Source organism: Cololabis saira, chromosome 13 (assembly GCF_033807715.1).
Source record: "Cololabis saira isolate AMF1-May2022 chromosome 13, fColSai1.1, whole genome shotgun sequence".
NCBI lineage: Eukaryota > Metazoa > Chordata > Actinopteri > Beloniformes > Belonidae > Cololabis > Cololabis saira.
The window spans coordinates 28,894,615-28,915,187 of NC_084599.1; the positions used below are offsets into that span (position 1 = coordinate 28,894,615).

Below are 20,573 nucleotides of genomic sequence, written 5' to 3' on the forward strand. Positions count from 1 at the left end.
TAATTTATGAATTAGAAAAAAAATGTACATATTTCATCCATTTATCTACGTAATATTTAAGATAGTGTCATTAAATGCAGTGAGTGGTGTTGGAAAAAACTGAAAGGTTTATGGACATGAAGAAGCTGAATAAAGTTGTGTTTCTCTTCCAGACTGTCACGACTGCTTGTGGATGCTCAGACGCTTCTGTCCTACAGTGGAAACAGCAGCTTCTCAGGCTTTCAGGACCTGATGGATAGCGTCCGGCTGCTGGGAGAAAGACTTGGATCATTACCAAGTATGATTGAATCTTTTCTTGTGTTGTTTAGTTCAAGCTATCTCTGATTGTGACTTTGTTGCTTCTCTGGACAATTCTTTTGAGGAAAGCTTGCCCTTGTTGAAATCACTTTGCAGTATACCCCTCAGGGCTCAGCTCTGGACACATGATTTCTGAGACTGTGAAATCAGTGATTAAAGTAAAAACAGCGGCTGATGTGAAAGAATGGTTTAAATGGGTTTTTAGTGATGACAGTCTGTTGTGGCGGATCCAAACAGTGTCTGTGTTGCTTCTTCCTGTTGTTGTTGGATTAAGTTACACGGTATGACAAACAATGGAGTGAATGAAAGCAGGCTTTCAATATCTCTTTGTGTATGTGTTTGTTTCTAGTAGCAAATCCCACATTTATATTTGCTGTCTCTTAACCTACTTGACCTGGCATACACATACGTGGACAAAATACGTTTTGTTGTCTATATTAAAAAAAAAAAAAAAAAAAATATATATATATATATATATATATATATATATATATATATATATATATATATATATATATATATATTTTTTTTTTTATACACTTCCTTGTCTCCTCATTTTACCTTACTTTATGCATAAGTTTGCCCAATTAATGTTGGCCCAATCCACCTCCTTCCTATTTATTGACCAATAGTAGAGGAGTTGGACCAAGAAGGGCAGCCCTCCTCATTTGCATAATGGGGCAGAAATGCATTAGGTAAAGTGAAAAGATGAGTGAATGTAAAAACAAGGAATGCATGCATAAAGAAAAACAAAATATGTATATATACATTTCTTGATGAAAATGCATGTATAAAGAAAAGGAAAAAAAAAAAAAGAAAGTAAATTGCCCCAGGTATTAGGAGGCTATAATTTTCCTTTATGATGCTGCACAGAGCCTGCAATCCAGTTTTCACAACCTTTTGTAGTTATGTTTTCCTTTGGTGCAAGTTGAAAGGGAAAAAATAACTGATATTATTTTAACTTATTGCTCAGATGAATAAAGACATTCCTGGTTGCTTTTTTTTTTTTTTTTTCCTTCAAAGGCTTTATTGATTCAGATGTTTGATTCAAATTACCCGACAGAAGAAAGTTTATATCATGTTGCCTGTAACTTTGGTTTGGCTGACATTTTACCTAAACTCATCTTCCTTTTTAATTAAATGAATTCAATTCAATTTTATTTATATACTATTACACAAGTTGTCTCTAGGTGCTTTCCAGAGACCCAGAACATGACCCCTGAGCAATTATTACTTAAACATAACATAAACACTGGCAGGTAAAAAACTCTCCTAGTGGGAGAAAAACCTTAAGCCAAACAGTGGCAAGGAAAAACTCCCCTTTAGGAGGCATGAAACCTTGAGCAGGACCTGCATCATAAGGGGGGATCCTCCTGGCGGAAGCCAGCTAGGCAGAGCAGGAAAAGAGAAAACAGAATGAGAAAATGAAGAACAGAGAAAGGAGAGACACAAAAGACAAGATATTAGTATTTCCTCTCCGTTAGCAGGTGAACTAAGACTTTTATGTACATTTGACTGATACATGGTTAGTTGGTTCACTACAGAAGCAGAGACACTGAGGTGGTCAGAGGCTGGGGCTGCAGGTCAGGATGCAGCTCCTGAGGCTCTGGCCTGCAAATGTGTACAGAAGAGAAAAGAGAGGGCACACCAGCACAACAAACTACAAGAACAATGCATATCTACGATGAAGCCATGTTTAGGACGAGCTGGTCTAGTCTTGTCCTGTAGCTGCAGCTATACTACTGGCCCTAACACACTAAAACTTACACTAACTATAGATTAAACCATTAAATCCAGTATTTAATGAAAGCTAGTGTTCTTTCCAGCCAGATGGAAGTTGTGTATAATATAAGACTGGTAAAAAAAGAAAGATTTATACATATCCTCATTGATTTTGATTGAAAAGGGTTGTTCAGACTTTCAGACTGTACTTTCCAAAGCAGTGATTCTCTACTGGTGGGTAGGGAATCAAAAGTGGGTCACAGACCTATTTTCACTGGGTTGCAGGGCTTTTCATCAGGTAAAGGGAAAGCTACATATTTTTGAGTCTTTAAATAACTGTTACTCAGTTGTACTTTTTTATTTCATGTATTTTGTAGGAAAACACCCACTGAGTCTGTAAGAAATGGCTGCTGCAGAAATGTGATTGTAATGTCAGCTTTATGTTTATAGCTTAATTAACTGGCAGAATAGTTCGATGATTACAGTACTTGTTATATTCGTTCAGCTAAAAATGTATGTTTTTGAGTCTTTTAGGAGCCATTTCTCAGTTGTGGCACTTTTTTATTTCATGTTTGTGCATGAATTGTGAATGCACTATTAGTTCTGTACAATCTTCTGTACAATCTTTTTACTAAATAAATTTGAGAACTTGAATATTCCTCAATTTGGGTTAGGTTGGCTTGTCTTTAAAAGATGATGGTGGGTCCCGAAGCTTGACCAGTTTAGAACCACTGTTCTAAAGGATAATACTTTTGTTGGTAATTGCAGTTTGCAATTTATCCATGGTAGTGGAAAACACTAATCTCTGTGTTTAACTTCAGCGCTCCCTGTTAAAGAATGTCTGAGACCCAATGAGACATTTTCCAACTTTCTCCGGACCAATGGCAGCCTGTCATCTGAGACTGTGGATCAGCTGATGAACGCTCATCTTAATTTTCAGGTTTAGTCTTTGTTTATCAATAATTACCAAATATGTAGATTAAGACACTGTGGTTCTTTGTGTTTTTTCAAGAATAGACCGTTTTACCCCCTAGCTCTCTGTTATGTTTTATCCCACTCACTATTGATTATGTGGTATCAATTCTGTCCTGTCTAGACTACTTTGACTTTCACCCGGATACCGCTGAAGGAGATAGTGTGCAATGCGAGCATGCTGGACCAGTTTCTGACGGTAGAAGGGCGAGCAGCCAACATGACTGATCTCCAGACTCAGCTATGTGACCTTCCAGCTGATGTCCTGCAGGAAGCTGAGCGTCTGTTCCTCTCTCAGCTCGAACTCTCCAAGTTCCTTACGGTAGGTGTGGTCATGGAGATTCCTGTGAGCTGCTCTGAAGCAGATGAAAGTACTTGATTTGTGCAAAGAAAGCTCAGGAGACTCGAAAGTGTGACAAGTGATTTCACTGTTAAATGCCCCTTTTACCTTAGTCCACACGAATAAATACTCAACCCTTTCAGAAGTTCTGAGCATCCCTCTCTGTCTAGGAAGCCTGTAATGCTGTTCTTTTGCCACCTCTGATCTTAAGGGTCCTGGCTGCTCAGGAGTTAAGATGATAACATATACTCAGCTTGACTCCTCACAGGAAGTTCAGTTTGGTGAGCTTATATACAAAAACTAGTGAATAAAGCACATGTAAAACTACCAAGATTGACCAAAGTGCTTTACTGGTCAAAAGAATGTAATATAGTGTTCAAGAAATAAAATATATAAATGCAGAAACAACATTTCAAGCAGTTCTTATTTGTGTAGGTAAGCTTTTCCAGAGAATAAGGTCAGCTACTGAACAGACAGCGGCAGGGCCACCTCTATTTCTGAGACTGGATCTTTGAACGTCAAGAGCCATCTGATCCATCCATTTTCTATACTCGTTTAATCCTGTGCGGTCACGGGGAATCACCGGAGCCTATCCCGGTTCATTACAAGCGAGAAGTAGGGGTGACTGGATGATCTCAGTAGTATAAAGATGAAGATTAGACTGATTTTGCCAGCCTACTCAAAGCCTTAAAAACAAACAATCAAATCTTAAGCTCTATTTCTTCTCCCTGACAGAGAGACCGTCTGATGGCCAATGCTGGAGACCTGTGGGTCATTAGTCAGACCATAAACTCCGTTTCCCAGGAGCTGGCTGTACTCCTTGATGATGTAAGGACTTATCTGGTCATTTTCTTTCTCTATAAATTCTGTTCAAATTTGACATTAGACCTTTTTTTCTGAGTGTGTATTAAAACTTTGACCAGTGCAGCCATTGTAAGTAAAGCGGACCAATCTTATAGCGTCTCAGGGCTGCCAATTGAATTAAATTATTTATATGTAATCATATGTTGCTTGGTTTTATGTGGTTATTATCATTATTGTTCACGTTTACATGAGTTTTTTTTCATATTTTCTCACTACAACATTTCTGTTCTACCTTTTCTCTTTTCATTTCTGCCCTCTTGTTTCCTCCAATCCTTTTCCTCCTAATTTCCCGTCTCCCATCAGTTCTCAACCCTCACTAGCTTTGCAGAGATGAGCGCTGCTATAGTCCTTTTGAGCCCTGAAAATCGCACAGCGAGGCCGATGGAAAGTTTTAGAGCTTTTTCGAGGATTGTATGCGGTCACCCTGAGTCTGGTGGAGAACGTATCCCATCGCTCAACTGGTATGAAGACAATGACATCAAGTCTTTCCTGGGCAGAGACGGCACAGAGGACGTGGATCCGGACACCAATAACTACACAAGTAAGAGGAAATCAGGATTCATTTGTAATCTTTGTAGATAAATTGACTCTCTTTCCATGATTTATTTCAGTGACTTTTTTTATTCACCACTTGTGGGGCTTTGTTCATATTATTATTTGAAGTTGACCTTCCCAAAAGTCCGTGCACAGTCCAGACTGTTTTTATGAGGGCTTGCCATATGTTTTTGTGTTGCAAAGCCTCTTGTGGATCAAGTTACAAATGACTAAACATCAATAAATGTTAGAATAACACATAGTAATGCATTTTGTTTTATTTGTCCTGTTTGTTTGGTTCTTTGCCTCCTTGCAGCTCCGTTCTGTAGAAATATGATCCAAAGCCTGGAGGCCAACCCTATGTCCCGCATCGTGTGGAGAGGAATTAAACCTCTGTTCATCGGGAAACTTCTTTACGCGCCAGACACTCCTGTAATACAGAAAGTCATGAAAGAGGTACAACAGAACAAAATTCAGTTTTTACTTGACATGTTGTATAAAATGAAGCTATGACAAGGACGCTTACTTATCCATTTATGTCATGAGGAAGAATTATGCAAGACTAAAATGCCACCAAGTCCTCCCAATATTTAGTGACAAGTTTATTATATTTACCATTAGGGCTGTTCGATTAATCGATTTTAAATCGTAATCGCGATTATGTAATTAGAACGATGTTAAAACGTGAAAATCGTAAAATCGATTTTTCACCTTTTTTTTTTTTTTTTTTTTTTTTTTTTTTAGCCTTGTCTGCACACATATTAATGATTGATACCATATTAATGATAGATGGAACTACCTCTCAATACCTGCGACAAGTGCCCCATCGGAGAGGCTCTTTAGTGTAGGAGGGGGCGTTGTAACATGCCACCGGGCATCCCTCAAGCCAGATGCGGTAGACCGGCTCGTGTTCCTTGCAAAAAACTTGCAAATGTGAACAGCAAATGTAATGACTGACATTACACACCTCTACCTCCTTCATGGGTTGCATTATTATTTAGCATGCAAAGACCCAGTTTAGTTTAATTAGAAAATGTCTTGTTTTATTTAATTGGAAATATAACTTACTGTATGTTTGCAAGTGCTGATTTGCTGATTTTTTTTTTTTCAGAGATTTGCACTTTTGCACTTTATTCATTCATTTTTGGTTTAATAAGAGCAAAGTTTGCACTTAAAGCCCAATGGGGCAAATGTTCAATAAAAAAAACGGCATATTTGAAATCATTTCTTTGCCTTTTGTCAATTCACAAAATAATCGTAATCGGATTTTGAGAGAAAGAAATCGAGATTTTATTTTTGGGCAAAATCGAACAGCCCTATTTACCATTGACTTGGACTACTACCTGTTTCTTAGCTGTCTTGCTTTAGATCTTAATGGGTTTCATTGTTCAAGCTAATTTAAAATTTTGTATGCTGAAGGTGAACAAGACTTTCGAGGACCTGCAGATACTCCAGGGGGTGAATGAAGCCTGGAAGGAGATGGGACCACAAATCAAGAACTACATGCAGACGAGTGTAGAGATTCAGCTGCTGAAGGTGAGGCTCAACCGCTGATCTCCCACTACAGATGGGATGAGCACATTGCAGTTTTTTGATGCCCTGAAGTATATTTCTTTTATGTGTACGTGCTTGTGTGTGCAACAGGATTTGCTGCAACGTCCAGAGATTGCTGTGATGGTAAACATGCGTTTGGCAAACACACGCTGGACTGCTTCCCAGATTGCCCACTTCCTGTCTACACCCCCAGTAGACACTCCAAGGGAATCTGGTGCACCGTCTACCTGGATGGACCTCTACAACGACCTCGGCTTCACCATCAGCACTTTGGCACAAATCACTGAGGTCAGAAAGTCATGTTTAAACCTCCCAGTTTATGTTTATGTTTATGTTTATGTTTATTAAGGATCCCCATTAGCCGACGCACAAACGCCAGGCTAGTCTTCCTGGGGTCCTATTTAAAAAGTACAATATAAATAACAATACACAATAACATACAATTCCAGTTACAAAACATACACAGATCAAATTGCAATTAAAAAGAGAAGAAAAGAAGAAAAAGAAAAGAATAAATCACAGTTCCCAAAATGAAAACATAACGCTATTAACTCTCCAATCTAAAAAATGACTCAACATGTTTTTTAAATGATTTCTTGTTTGGAATGCTCCTAATATTTAAAGGAAGAGTGTTCCATGATGAAATTGATCTATATACAACAGTGTTTTTCATTGAATTAGTTCTTGGTCTTGGTAATGTAAGTTGACGCTGAGTTGAAGCTCTGGTACTGTAATGATGAACATCTGAACTATAACTAATCTGATTTGAGAAGTTGAAAAGTAAATTGAAAAGACATTGCTTTATTTATTTTTTTAATTTTTTAAACTACAATATTTTCACGTTTATGCTTTCATTTCACTTAAATATTAGAGACAAGTGCAAAAGTGTCACTTCTGGTGAATATGTTCATCTGTAACATATCATACACTAAAAAAAACTATTGTAGAACTGTATTTTGTGTTGTTTCATTTTCTGACTGGTATTTTTGTAGTTTTGATAATGTGTGGGGTAAAAAAACCAAAGAAAAATTAGTCTTCAAACTAAAATTAGTTCACTGAATTCTTGCAGCGCATGATCTGATTTCTCATCTTCCGTGTCATTTATGATCTTTACCTCCCCTGTAGTGTTTCTCTTTGAACAAACTGGAGGGACTGGAGACGGAGGAGGATCTGATTGACAGAGCGCTGGAGCTGTTGGAGAACCGGCAGTTTTGGGCAGGTGTGGTTTTTCAACTGCCCAACACCTCCTTGTTTGAGCTGCCGCCCCATGTTGTGTACAAGATCCGCATGGACATAGATGATGTGACTCGCACCAACAAGATCAAGGACAGGTACCGTCGATCCATCAACATACGCTCGCTTTTTAGTTTCTCAATTTTCACAGGTGTATTGGTATATATTTACTTTTGAATTTGGAGGAAACAGCTTCTATTTTATATGAGCAAATATTTTCTATGCAAGCTCTGCACAGTCTTAGCTGTGTGTTTAGTCATCTTTAACCTTTTGTAAAGAGCTTGAATCTTTTTAAGCTTTAGAAGATTTTGTAGTTGAACCAACCATAGTCTGGTACAACCTTTTCACTTGTTTTTAGTTTACAGTTAGCCTCCTCTCCATTATTTTTTAAACCAGCAATTTAATTGAAATGCATAAAAAATAAAAATTGCCTTGTGTTAAGCAGTTTTTCTTTTTTTGTCTCCAGGTTTTGGGACCCTGGTCCGGCTGCTGACCCATTCAGTGACATGCGCTACATTTGGGGTGGCTTCGTCTACATTCAGGACATGGTTGAGGGAGCCATGAGCAGCATACTAACTGGAGTTAAACAGACTACGGGCATATACGTCCAGCAGATGCCCTACCCCTGTTACGTGGATGACGTGTGAGTGACGGACGTGTAAACTGTGCTTTCAGGGAACATGATCCAGACTTGAACAGAGCAGAGAAACCTCTGTTTCACATCTCAGATCTGATCATGTAGTTCTTTGAAGTTTTATTCTGGGATGTGCGCATGGAAAAACCATATTAACCCAGCGACTGCCCATATAAGTGAGCAATCACTGCATATCTTTGTGAAGATATCATGGTGTATGTGATTGCTGAAAAGCTCAACTGACAAAAGAAAATTGATATAGATTATGAATATTTAATTATATCACCTGATTTGAATTGGAGAGAGATAAAGACACATGTAAGATTAATAACAGCTTTATAGGGCTGATCATCAGTAGATCTGAGACTGCTGGCCAAATTACAGGTTCCGTTCAAAAAATACTTTACTGTATAAGCGCCACAGACTTTGCATATTGAATTGTGAAATTTAAGATTTTTACCAGTGGATTCAAGTTTGAACGCAAAGTCAAGCATCCAAGAAACGTATCCAGAGCAATGCAACAATGCGGTATTGTTGCATCTGCAAAAAATAAACTAATTCTGGTCTCTGAGTGAGTGGCTCTGTGCAGCCAAAGCTGGATAAGTCTAAAGATCTGATTTGCCTGCTGTCTCAATACTTCCCAGTCCATGCAAATTATTTTGGCCTTTTCTACCCATTTTGTTCTGCATCATGATTTGGAATAGGTCTTAAGTTGCATGTGCTTCCTAATACAACCCTCCACATTTATCCCGGCTCGGGGCAGAGGGGACCATGTGGGTTACAATGTCCTGCCCAAATACACTTGGGCACATGACGAGGCCCTCCGGTTGGAGGGCAACTGGCTCTTCCACCTATGATAGACTAGTTATCATGCTAAGACATCTGCAAAAAAAGAAGCCTAGGTAATACTGTTTTCAAAAATGTTTGCTTCCATTTCATTAGCATAACTCCATCCGTCCAAAGCATCCATTCTAAGCAGAGAGGCCCAGAGCTCCCTCTCCCCCGGCTAGCATGACTGTACAGACAGACAACCATACTAGCAACTGAAATATCCTCCTATGCTATGTATGTCCACATCAGCCCAGATGTATAATATAGCCTACAGGTGAAGAATATGGTGTAAAAGTTAATTTATTTCAATAATTCAACTAGAATATGGTGTAAAAGTTCATGTATTTCAATAATTCAACTAGAATATGGTGTAAAAGTTAATTTATTTCAATAATTCAACTAGAATATGGTGTAAAAGTTAATTTATTTCAATAATTCAACTAGAATATGGTGTAAAAGTTAACTTATTTCAATAATTCAACTAGAATATGGTGTAAAAGTTAATTTATTTCAATAATTCAACTAGAATATGGTGTAAAAGTTAATGAAAATACGGTACAAATCGTGTCCCGTATTAGTTCAATACGGGACGCAACATTTTTTTCTCAAATAAAGGACAATTCCGTATTTTACGGGACGGGTGGCAACCCTACAGGGGACATCCTCACCAAGTGCTTCCTAGACATTTCTGCTGCTTGTTTCCTGATCTCATTCTGATATCCCCAGTCGAGGTCACCAGCAACTCCACCCCCACTATACACACTGTTGGTAAAGTTCTGCTTTTCCTGCGCGATTCACCTGACAATTTACCTGAATCTTCATGGAGCTAATCAAAAGTAATTCTCCATGGTGTCCCTGAACTCCTCCCACACCTGAGTTTTTTCCTCAACAACCGCTGATCCTGCGGCCTGCTCTGCGTGCCGGTACCTGTCGAGTGCCTCCTGAATTTGACAGGCTAACCACACCTGTCGGACTCCTTTTTCAGCCTAACGGAGTTCGGTGATTGCCGTCACAACAGGTATCAACAGCTTTACGGCCACAGCTCCGGTTGGCCACCTCGATAAAGAAGGTCCGTTCAAGCTCGGTGTCCCTCACCTCCCTCGAGATGTGGTTGAAGCTCTGCCAGGGGTGGGAGTTAAAGTGCTTTCTGACAGGTGTTTCTGCCAGACGCTCAGCAAACCCCTCACTCTATGTTTGGGCCTGTCTGGTATCTTCCCCTGCCATCTGATCCAACTCGCCCCCAGGTAGTGATCAACTGACAGTTCGGCTCCCATCTTCACCCGAGTGTCCACAACATATGGGTGCTAATACGACAATACAATTATAAAATCGATCATTGAACTACAACCCAGGGTGTCCTGATGCCTCATGGACATCCTTATGTTCCAACATGGTGTTCATTTGAATATTCATATTCACATGTCATTTCAAATAAACAAATTGGAGACTGGAGTAGGAATGGGTGATATTTGACCGTTCACGATAAACCGTCAAAAAAATTCCCCACAGTAAGAATTTGTCATCTCGCAGTAAAAACGATAAATTCCCGTTGATGACGTTTTTGTGTAAACGCGGAAGGAAGGAAGGAAGGAAGGAAGGAAGGAAGGAAGGAAGGAAGGAAGGAAGGAAGGAAGGAAGGAAGGAAGGAAGGAAGGAAGGAAGGAAGGAAGGAAGGAAGGAAGGAAGGAAGGAAGGAAGGAAGGAAGGAAGGAAGGAAGGAAGGAAGGAAGGAAGGAAGGAAGGAAGGAAGGAAGGAAGGAAGGAAGGAAGGAAGGAAGGAAGGAAGGAAGGAAGGAAGGAAGGAAGGAAGGAAGGAAGGAAGGAAGGAAGGAAGGAAGGAAGGAAGGAAGGAAGGAAGGAAGGAAGGAAGGAAGGAAGGAAGGAAGGAAGGAAGGAAGGAAGGAAGGAAGGAAGGAAGGAAGGAAGGAAGGAAGGAAGGAAGGAAGGAAGGAAGGAAGGAAGGAAGGAAGGAAGGAAGGAAGGAAGGAAGGAAGGAAGGAAGGAAGGAAGGAAGGAAGGAAGGAAGGAAGGAAGGAAGGAAGGAAGGAAGGAAGGAAGGAAGGAAGGAAGGAAGGAAGGAAGGAAGGAAGGAAGGAAGGAAGGAAGGAAGGAAGGAAGGAAGGAAGGAAGGAAGGAAGGAAGGAAGGAAGGAAGGAAGGAAGGAAGGAAGGAAGGAAGGAAGGAAGGAAGGAAGGAAGGAAGGAAGGAAGGAAGGAAGGAAGGAAGGAAGGAAGGAAGGAAGGAAGGAAGGAAGGAAGGAAGGAAGGAAGGAAGGAAGGAAGGAAGGAAGGAAGGAAGGAAGGAAGGAAGGAAGGAAGGAAGGAAGGAAGGAAGGAAGGAAGGAGCCTTAAAGAAAGAAAGAAAGATAAATTCCCATTGGTGTAGTTTAGTAGCATTTAGTATTCTTTTAGAGCAGTGATTTGGGGGCTCCAAAGACTGAATGTGGTGATAGATTTATAGTTACAAAAGTGGAGTTGAATTGGTATTTTTTCTATCGTCATTTTTATCGTTTTTGGGATAAATGCCAGAAATTATTGTGATAATTTTTTTAGTCCATACCGCCCATCCCTAGACTGGAGGAGAATTTTAATTGTTACTTGTATCCTTGGCTGAAATCATTTCAGCTCCTAAAGTCAATCTCTGATTAATTCTTCGACAGTTTTCTTCGAGTGCTGAACCGCTCCCTGCCTCTCTTCATGACGCTGGCCTGGATCTACTCCGTGGCCATGATCATCAAAAGTATGGTGTACGAGAAGGAAGCCCGGCTGAAGGAAACCATGAGGATCATGGGTCTGAGTACAGGGACACTTTGGCTCGGCTGGTTCATCAGCTGCATGGTTCCCTTCTTGATTTCCGCAGTGCTTCTTATTGCTCTGCTCAAGGTGAAGTTATCAGCTTCCACTGCTTGAAATTTGCCACAAGACACTAACAGACAGCAAATGATGCTTTCATCGATGGTTTCACTGTACTGATAATCCTCTTCTCTTTTCCCCAGTGGGGTGTCATATTGCCATACAGCGACCCGGTTGTCGTCTTCTTCTTCCTCACGGCGTTTGCCACTGCCACTATCATGCAGTGCTTCCTCATCAGTACTTTCTTCTCCAAGGCAAACCTGGCTGCTGCCTGCGGAGGACTCATCTATTTCAGCTTCTATCTGCCTTACGTACTGTGCGCAACCTGGAGAGACTACCTCACTTCTACACACCGAATTGTAGCCGTGAGTAAATACTAAGTCTGCAACCTGTGCTTACTTTACCTATTTAAACTAGCTAAACATTTAGTCATTTTACTTATAAATCCCTAATTCTATTCTTTTAAACTCTAATGAAATCTAAGGAACGGGAGATCAATATTTAACAACATGTAATGGCATTGTTTTTTTCTTTCTTTCAGAGTTTCCTATCTCCAGTGGCCTTTGGCTTTGGTTGCGAGTACTTATCTATGTTTGAAGAGCAAGGCCTGGGTCTCCAGTGGTACAACCTGCAAGCCAGTACTGTGGAAGGAGACAAGTTCAGCTTCACCACCTCCATAATGATGCTTTATTTGGATGCCTTTATCTACTCTATTGCAGCCTGGTACATTGAAGCAGTTTTTCCCGGTATGACACCTGCAGTTTTGTCTTATAAATGGCCTGTTTCTGCAAATAGCTGATGTGATTTTCAAAATAATTATCTCCTCTCCTGTGTAGCAAACTATAGACTATTTGTATGTAATTTAGCATTTTAAATAGTTTAAATGTAATGTTTTGTGGCCTTTTTTGTTTTTACGCGAGAGCTCATTAACCTTAAGGTATATTGTTAATATTTCAGTTAGTTGTGTTGCAACTGCTTATTTTTTTGTGCTCTGAGTATATTTTCCTAGGTCAGGTGTCAGTCTAGACCTCATTAATTCGCTACTATGGTTTTAAGATTGGAATGCGGAGATTTAATGGTGTTTCAGTGGCAGCAGAATGTAGGGAACAAGTGAAGGAAAGAATGCCGTCAAGTGCTTTGTCTTTGCTGTTTTCCCAACTTTCCTTTAGTTTACTGTGTGCATATATCAATGTTTCTTCACACCAGGTGATTACGGGATCCCCAGGCCTTGGTATTTTATCTTCCAGCTCAACTACTGGGGCGGAGTTCCTCTTGAAGCGGGGATGCCCATCCCGTCAGCCCCCACAGACCAGGACGAAGGTGCAAAAAGCTGCTGAACATCACACACTCTTTTCAGTTTTATTTGTATAGAATCAGAATATCGCAACAGAAATCATACTATTTGACTTAATTATTAAATCGTCAAAAGAAACCCAGTGATGAGCACTTCTTTTTGACTCAAACTCGTTAGCTCAGACTTCTTATCCCTCAAAAGTACCTGAGGTTTTGTGAGCTTAAGACCATTAACTTCCAATCAAGGTTCGAGCTGACAGTTAAGCTCATTAATTAACAAGGTTTGAGAACGATAGACAACCGTATAGGTCAAGACCTCTGGTTGTTCTGTTGACTCAGAGGATTATTGTACCAAGAATCCAACATGTTTGGGGTTTGACTTAGTTTACTCACTAACTGAATGCCTACTCATCACTTGTGCTTACATTTACCTTTCTCTCTTTATTTACGTGATTAGATCACATTGAGCCTGAACCCTCTAATATGAACCTGGGTGTGAACATCAGAAATCTGGTAAAGATCTACAAGAAGGGAGGGAAAATTGCTGTCAACCATCTCAACCTGAAGTTCTACGAGGGCCAGATCACCTGCTTTCTTGGTCACAATGGAGCTGGCAAAACCACCACCATGTAAGAGCTTTGGAGTGGAGAACATGTTGAGACAAGGTCTTCCCATAAATGTGCTCTGAAGACAGAGCTGTGTTGGAATGAAACATTGATTTTATTTGTATCTGATGTGTGTCAGATCTGTCCTGACCGGCCTGTTCCCCCCCACCTCTGGGACCGTGTACATCAAGGGCATGGACATCCGCTATGACATGGACATCATCAGGACCACACTGGGAGTTTGTCCACAGCACAATGTCTTGTTCGATGCGTAAGGCTCAGAAATTCCTTGTAAAACGCTGTAATTGTGCACTTTATTTTGTTAGAAGTTTTTTGTTTTTTTTTGAATGAAGTTTATTCAGTCATTGCAACACAAAACAACACCAAAAAAAACATTGTACACAGCATTAACATTTCATACAAAACCAAAAAAATGTGTTGAACAATAACTGAAAAGGCATAGGCTGAAGCAAAATGCTTATAAAAGCCTATCCTATTGTACCAACTTTTTGTATTTTTGGTTACCGACCTCCAGAAAACCAAAAAGAGAATAGAAAAGCAAAGAAACAACAAAAGGCAAAGAAACAATAGAAAAGCAAAGAAACATTAACAGCTAGTCAATTGCACTTATAAGCTCTAATAAGTTCAGTAAGTTAATGAAAATAATATCTGATACAGGGAAAGCAGGTTTTTGGAAATTAATGCAATTTCACAGATTAAATTAATTCAGATTGTTGGAATAATAACTGCAGTCACCTTTGGCTGAGTAAATGGACTTGATGCAGCTTTGAAAGCCAAGCAACACAATTTACTCTGCATGACATGATAGCAGGAAAGTCTGAAGGTTTTACAAACTCTCCCCAAGAATAAAGCTTTAAGTGGAGCGCTTCGGACTCAACATACTCTTCCTTAGTTGTTGCTTCTTGTTAAATTTAATACGGCAGCCGACCTTTTGGTGAGAAACACCAACAGCGGAGCATGACGGTGTCATGGTCATACTGTGGAGGGGAAACTCTGGAGTCTGGTCATATCAGTGGGAAGGATGAATTCAGCCAAATGCAGAGAGGTACTTAAGGAGTCCAGATGACCTGAAACCATAGTGATTCTATCCAATTCGATCCAATTAGATTTGACTCGATTTGATTAAATTCAGCTTTATTTATTTAGCACCAAAACATGACAAATGTCATCTGAAGGTACTTCCACAACACAGTTCAACTAATCAAAGTCAATAAAATAACAATGATAATTAGTACTTTGCTAAGGAAACCAACACATTGCATCAGAACTTTTTTCCAGTTCCCCAAATTCCCCATCCTCAGCACGCCCCGGGCAACTGTGGAAAGAAAAAAAAGCTTCCCTTCAACTGGAAGAAACTTCTGGCAGAACCAAACTCAGAAAGGCTAGCCATCTGCCCTGACCAGAATCTGATACATTTCTAAAAACAGCATTCAGTTTGAAAGTATGAGTAAAACGTGGAGTAATGGGCAAACTTATAAACTTATATATTTCATTTCATTTCATTTTTATTTATTCTGGTCATGGAAATATGCAATGAAAAAAAGCAAGCAAGTAAAATGACAACACAATCAAAAACATATTCCAGAACCAGAAAGGAGCAGGAAGAAGAAAATCTTATTATACCTGCCCCTCCCTCAAAAGAAAACTGAACAATAATAACAGATGGTCTGCACAATTACTTAATTAATATCACAAAAAAAGAAAAACAAGAAAATAAATTGTCTGTCTCCATACGCATATATTATATATTTAGACTATTTCATACATACATTGCTATTTTTTTCTCTTTAAATTTATATTTAAACTGAAATATGTTTATACAGCACTTCAAATCATAATTTAATGAATTCCATAACTTAATTCCAACAATTGAATATAACATATACTGTTCATAAAGCTCAGAAGTATCAGAATTACTTAAGCAATTGTATATCAAAGAGGGGTTATTCTTAAGCAGATTTTAACATTTTCTTTGTGCTCCTGTCGTTCGTTTTCCTTCAGACTCACAGTGGAGGAGCATGTGTGGTTTTATGGGTGTCTTAAGGGTTTGTCTGAAGAAAGGGTGAAGGCTGAACTTGACACTTTGCTGGAGGATGTCGGCCTTTTGCACAAACGCCATGAACAGACCAAAAACCTCTCTGGTAAACTCATAACACCAACAACTTTGTGTAAAGGTGTATGTACAAAAAGGGGTCGGGTTTGCCTGCTTTTTCAAGCTTGAAACCTCTATCTGTCTGATTTTCAGGTGGCATGCAGAGGAAGCTGTCTGTGGCGATAGCATTTGTTGGAGGTTCAAAAGTGGTTGTCCTGGATGAGCCCACGGCTGGTGTTGACCCGTACTCTCGCAGAGGGATCTGGGATCTGCTGCTCAAATACCGCAAAGGTACCACAGAGTAGGAAATCTCTTTATATTGTCTGTATGGCTGCATGAAAAGAGCACGTTTTAAATGTGTTTGCCGTCTCTGTGGATCAGATCGGACCATCATTCTGTCCACACATTACATGGATGAGGCCGAGCTGTTGGGCGACCGGATCGCCATCATCTCCAAGGGGAAGCTGTGCTGCTGCGGATCTCCGCTCTTCCTCAAGTCTCGCCTGGGATCTGGCTACTACTTAACTGTGGTGAAGAAGGAGGAAATGAACACCAACACTCCCAGCAGCTCTAGTATCTGTACCAGTACCAGCTCTAGCACCAACAAACTTCCTCCTATGGTCAAGGTTTGCTTGTAATTTTTACATTTCGAGAACAAAAAAATACATCCTGGGCATAGTTTTTGTTAGTAAAAATACCAACTTGTTCCTTCGGATGCTGACAACAATACTGTAGCTAAACGTAATCTAGGTTCAAATATATATATATGCATATAAATAAACAGGACACGCAGATTTTAAGAGCATTAAGGTACCAGTTACTGTTTGATTGCATGCTGCAAACTCTGCTTTGTGCTTCAGGACAGTGAATCATCCTTGAGTGAAGACACTGGACTTGGAAGTGAGGAGTGCAGCCCATGTGAGTGTTTGACAGAGTTATTATCGTTCACAAAAACGAACGAAATAACAAAAACTAAAATTGAAAAAACAATTTTGTTAACTGAACTAAATAAAAACGAAAATTAAAAGACAAAAACGATAACTAACTGAAACTGTATTGCGTGTTAAGAAAACTAACTAAAACAAACTGAAATTATAGATATAATTTCCTCCGTTTTCATCCCTGTCAATATAAGCCTCTTGGTATGATCAATTTATCCCGCTCTGGCCGTTTATCTCCAACTGGCAGCTACGGCACCTTTAACACTTCACGGTCCGTGACGTCAAAACTAAAACTAAAACTAATAAAAACTAAACTAAAACTAAGCATGTTTGAAAATATAAAAACTAATAAAAATTAGCAAACCCACACTAAAAACGAATTAAAACTAACTGAATTGAAGGAGAAAAAGTAAAAACGAAATAAAACTAAACTAAAATGAAAAATTCAAAACTATTATAACCCTGGTGTTTGACGACTGTATGACCTCTCCATTCAGTTACAGGGTTTCCGCGGGGTTTTAAAAAGTATTAAAAAGTGATAAATGAAAATTGCCAAATTTAAGGCCATTAAAAGTGTTAAATTCACTGTCAGAGGTATTATTTTTTTTTAAATTGGTATTATTTTTTACCTTTTACATTTTAAGCAGTCTATTTTATTGTCATTCACAAAGTGAAATAAATGTGAAACATCTGGTCAACATCAATGATAAAAATCTGTTCTGTATAGTGTTCTATAGTTCAAAATCTGTATTAATGTTAAAAGGTCCGTGATAACACTTAATGTTGTGACAGTTTTTTAAAAAAATCTGAAGGTAGTGAAAAAGGTATTCAATTGGTATTAAATTTAACATAAGGATTGCTGTATAAACCCTGAGTTAATGTGGTTCAGTGTGAACACATTGTGCCAGAAACCAGTTTGACATCAGTCTCATGTCCATGGCAGACCTGGCAGCTTTGCTCTCCCTGGTGCAGCAGCATATCCCTGGTGCCCGGCTAGTGGAGGAGACTAGAAGAGAGGCCGTGATCAACCTGCCACAGACAGCCGCCAAAGACAGCAGCCTGGCCGTCGTCTTATCTAAACTGGACCAAAAGCTTCCTGAGCTGGGCATCAGCAGCTATGGCCTGTCAGACAGCACGCTGGAGGAGGTTAGTACTGTTACATACATCTGACATCTGACTCCACTCTGTCAGACCTGCGTGAAGCGCTTGTATCCACTCTCCAAAACATTGTTGGTGAATCATGGGTGATCATTGGAGTTTTCCATCTATTGATTTGTAATTCAATAGTTGAAGCTATGTGTAAACCTACTGGTAACCATATACTGGCTACACTGGGCGGATTAAGTTAATACTCTATTGTAGGTTTTGTATATTTACTAACTAAATTGTTGTCTCCATTTAACGCTTGAACAGTCAACCGCTCTAAAGAAGTGTTTCAAGGGAGTTTAGCTTTAGGCCCCGTTTACACGGAGCAAAAACGGAGGTGTTTTCATGCGTTTTGGCCGTTCGTATACACGAAAATGCAGCTCAAAGCCCCCAAAAACGATCATTTCTGAAAACTGCGGCCAAAGTGGAGATTTTCAAAAACTCAGTTTTCACGTTTGCGTCTAAACAGAGGAAAACGGAGGAAAACAGAGGAAAACGGAGATTTAGGCTTCAGAACGTCACATATGCACCAGAAACTCACCAGCGTCATGTGTGCGACCTGCGTTTACAATTAGTTTGGCCACCGTCAATATTTTCTTCTATTTTACCTGTTTAATATTCTAAAGTCACACTTAAAAGTAACTCCACTTCTCTGTCACTCCAAACGAAAGACTCTGGGTCCATCTTGGAAGTAAAGCCTGAATTATGGTCCCGCGTTAAATCGACGCAGAGCCTACGGCGTAAGGTACGCGGCGATGCGCGCCGTACGGTGTGCGTCGCCGCGTACCCTACGCCGTAGGTTCTGCGTTGGTGTAACGCGGAACCATAAATCAGCCTTAACTGGAAGTTACACGTGTCATTTGTTGATGTTTTTTCCAGGATTCTGATTGGCTGGCATGACGTTAACAGCGTTTTCATTTGGGGATATCGAGGATATTTTTGAAAACGTAGAGGGGAAAATATCCGTTTTTGTAAATACCCGGCTACGTGTAAACGTGGCCTTAGCTGTGCATCTATATGCATTCCTAAACCTTTCAGATTTGCATGTCAGCCATATGCAAATTCATATCAGGCAGCTGCTCACATAAGATAATGACGCAGCCCCTCGTTTGTTCATGCTTTTACAATGAACACTCACTGTTTTACTTACTGTTAAGTATTAAATGGAGAATACTCACTGTGTTATCACCTATTGTTTTCAATCATAAAGTTATGATCCTCAAATATGTCAAATAAAACACATTGCAAGATGGTACCGTATGCATCAGTATATGTTTTCACTTTGTACACTGTTAGATACAGTGAAGGACAGTGTCTGATGGTGATTACTTTGTTTTTGTCTAAAATATCAAGGCACTCACAGGAGGCTGATATAAAAGATGTTTCTACTATCTTTATTATGAGTAGAAACAGCAGTTATTGGTTTGTTTGTGGGAGTGAGTGTGTACAGTAGCATGAGTCGGTGATATTTGTGGAGTGGCCATCCCCTTAATGGGCTTAATGGGTTTACTCTGAGTCACTTAGCCGCTCACTTTTGTTTCTCTGACCTCTGCGTAAAGCGACGGGGGCTCTTTCACTGCCACCTGCTGTCTGCAACTCACTTTCTCTTTTCACACTCCTTTAAGAGCGCCTTGTTCTTCTTCTTTTAGCGGTTGTCACTGCAGATCCTTCCCTTGCATTCATTTACCCAGTCTTCTGTGTTTTCCTCTGTCCCACTTACCAGCTGTATCTGCTCATTCACCACATCCAGAAATGGTCTTGTTTTTAAAGTGCAGTTACATCCTGTTATCCTGTTCATTTTTAGATTTTCCTGCAAGTTGCGGAGGAAACCGGTGTGGACAGGGAACCTGATCCTCAGGGAGGATCCCCTAACACACAACATCCACCGGAGCAAGGAACTGGAGGGCAACCTGCAGAAGAGCAACCTGCTGAAGAGCCAGAGACAGGTGTGCATACACACTCACACACACACTTGCATGTGTACACGTCACTTATCATGTGCAGCCATTCTTGTTTCGCCTCCCATTGTGACTATTTTTCTCCCATACTGCTGCCAGGACGGAAAAGACTTCGTAAAAGAGGTATTTTCAGTTCACCCCTCTCTGAAAATGATTAAAGACAGTCCCTAAGATTAGACACGCAACACTTGGACAATCTATTTTTCTGCTTTCTACCTATAGCTGTTAAAACTGAGCTAAAGCTTAGAAACAGTTTTAAAGACCCAAAAATAAAGGTATTCTCCTCCAAACTAACACAAAAGAAAAACTTTAAATATTAGCAGCTGTTTAATTACATCAAGCTGCCACACTTATTTATTAGTCTGCAATTCGTATTATAGCAAAGGTGTTCTTATCCAAATCCAAGCCTACATATATGTTATCAGCAGAGGTGGACAGAGTACGCTACCCCAGTACTTGAGTAAGAGTACAAATACTACTGGTCAAAATTTACTCCGTTACAAGTAAAAGTAGCTCAGTCAAAATATTACTCGAGTAAGAGTAGAAAAGTACTTGCTTTTAAAGGTACTTAAGTATCCAAAAGTAAATGCTTTTAAATTTACTTTACCGGTAAGTAAGAGTAAGAGTAAGAGTAAATTTCTTATTTTCCACATCAGTAAATTACTATATTTTTCTCAAACATTG

At 39.6% G+C, this 20,573-nt stretch overlaps 1 protein-coding gene across 3 annotated transcripts in view; it reads left to right on the forward strand.

The window, feature by feature from the left end:
* abca7 (ATP-binding cassette, sub-family A (ABC1), member 7) overlaps positions 1-20,573 on the forward strand; it is a 41,940-nt gene that overhangs the window by 3,131 nt on the left and 18,236 nt on the right. For 2 of the 3 annotated variants that reach the window (XR_009783957.1, XM_061738550.1), the window contains exons 6-28: positions 153-277; positions 2,841-2,959; positions 3,116-3,313; positions 4,067-4,159; positions 4,499-4,736; positions 5,046-5,185; positions 6,149-6,265; positions 6,374-6,571; positions 7,409-7,614; positions 7,983-8,159; positions 11,641-11,863; positions 11,977-12,198; positions 12,375-12,579; positions 13,040-13,153; positions 13,584-13,755; positions 13,871-14,002; positions 15,754-15,893; positions 15,998-16,135; positions 16,226-16,470; positions 16,705-16,762; positions 17,729-17,931; positions 19,736-19,877; positions 19,989-20,012. Coding sequence is in view for 2 of the 3 variants with exons in the window: in XM_061738550.1 (XP_061594534.1) it covers positions 153-277; positions 2,841-2,959; positions 3,116-3,313; positions 4,067-4,159; positions 4,499-4,736; positions 5,046-5,185; positions 6,149-6,265; positions 6,374-6,571; positions 7,409-7,614; positions 7,983-8,159; positions 11,641-11,863; positions 11,977-12,198; positions 12,375-12,579; positions 13,040-13,153; positions 13,584-13,755; positions 13,871-14,002; positions 15,754-15,893; positions 15,998-16,135; positions 16,226-16,470; positions 16,705-16,762; positions 17,729-17,931; positions 19,736-19,877; positions 19,989-20,012 (3,629 nt within the window). In the remaining variant the exon portion in view is untranslated. The remainder of the gene's footprint in view (positions 1-152; positions 278-2,840; positions 2,960-3,115; positions 3,314-4,066; positions 4,160-4,498; positions 4,737-5,045; positions 5,186-6,148; positions 6,266-6,373; positions 6,572-7,408; positions 7,615-7,982; positions 8,160-11,640; positions 11,864-11,976; positions 12,199-12,374; positions 12,580-13,039; positions 13,154-13,583; positions 13,756-13,870; positions 14,003-15,753; positions 15,894-15,997; positions 16,136-16,225; positions 16,471-16,704; positions 16,763-17,728; positions 17,932-19,735; positions 19,878-19,988; positions 20,013-20,573) is intronic. The other variant, XM_061738551.1, reaches the window with a different exon arrangement.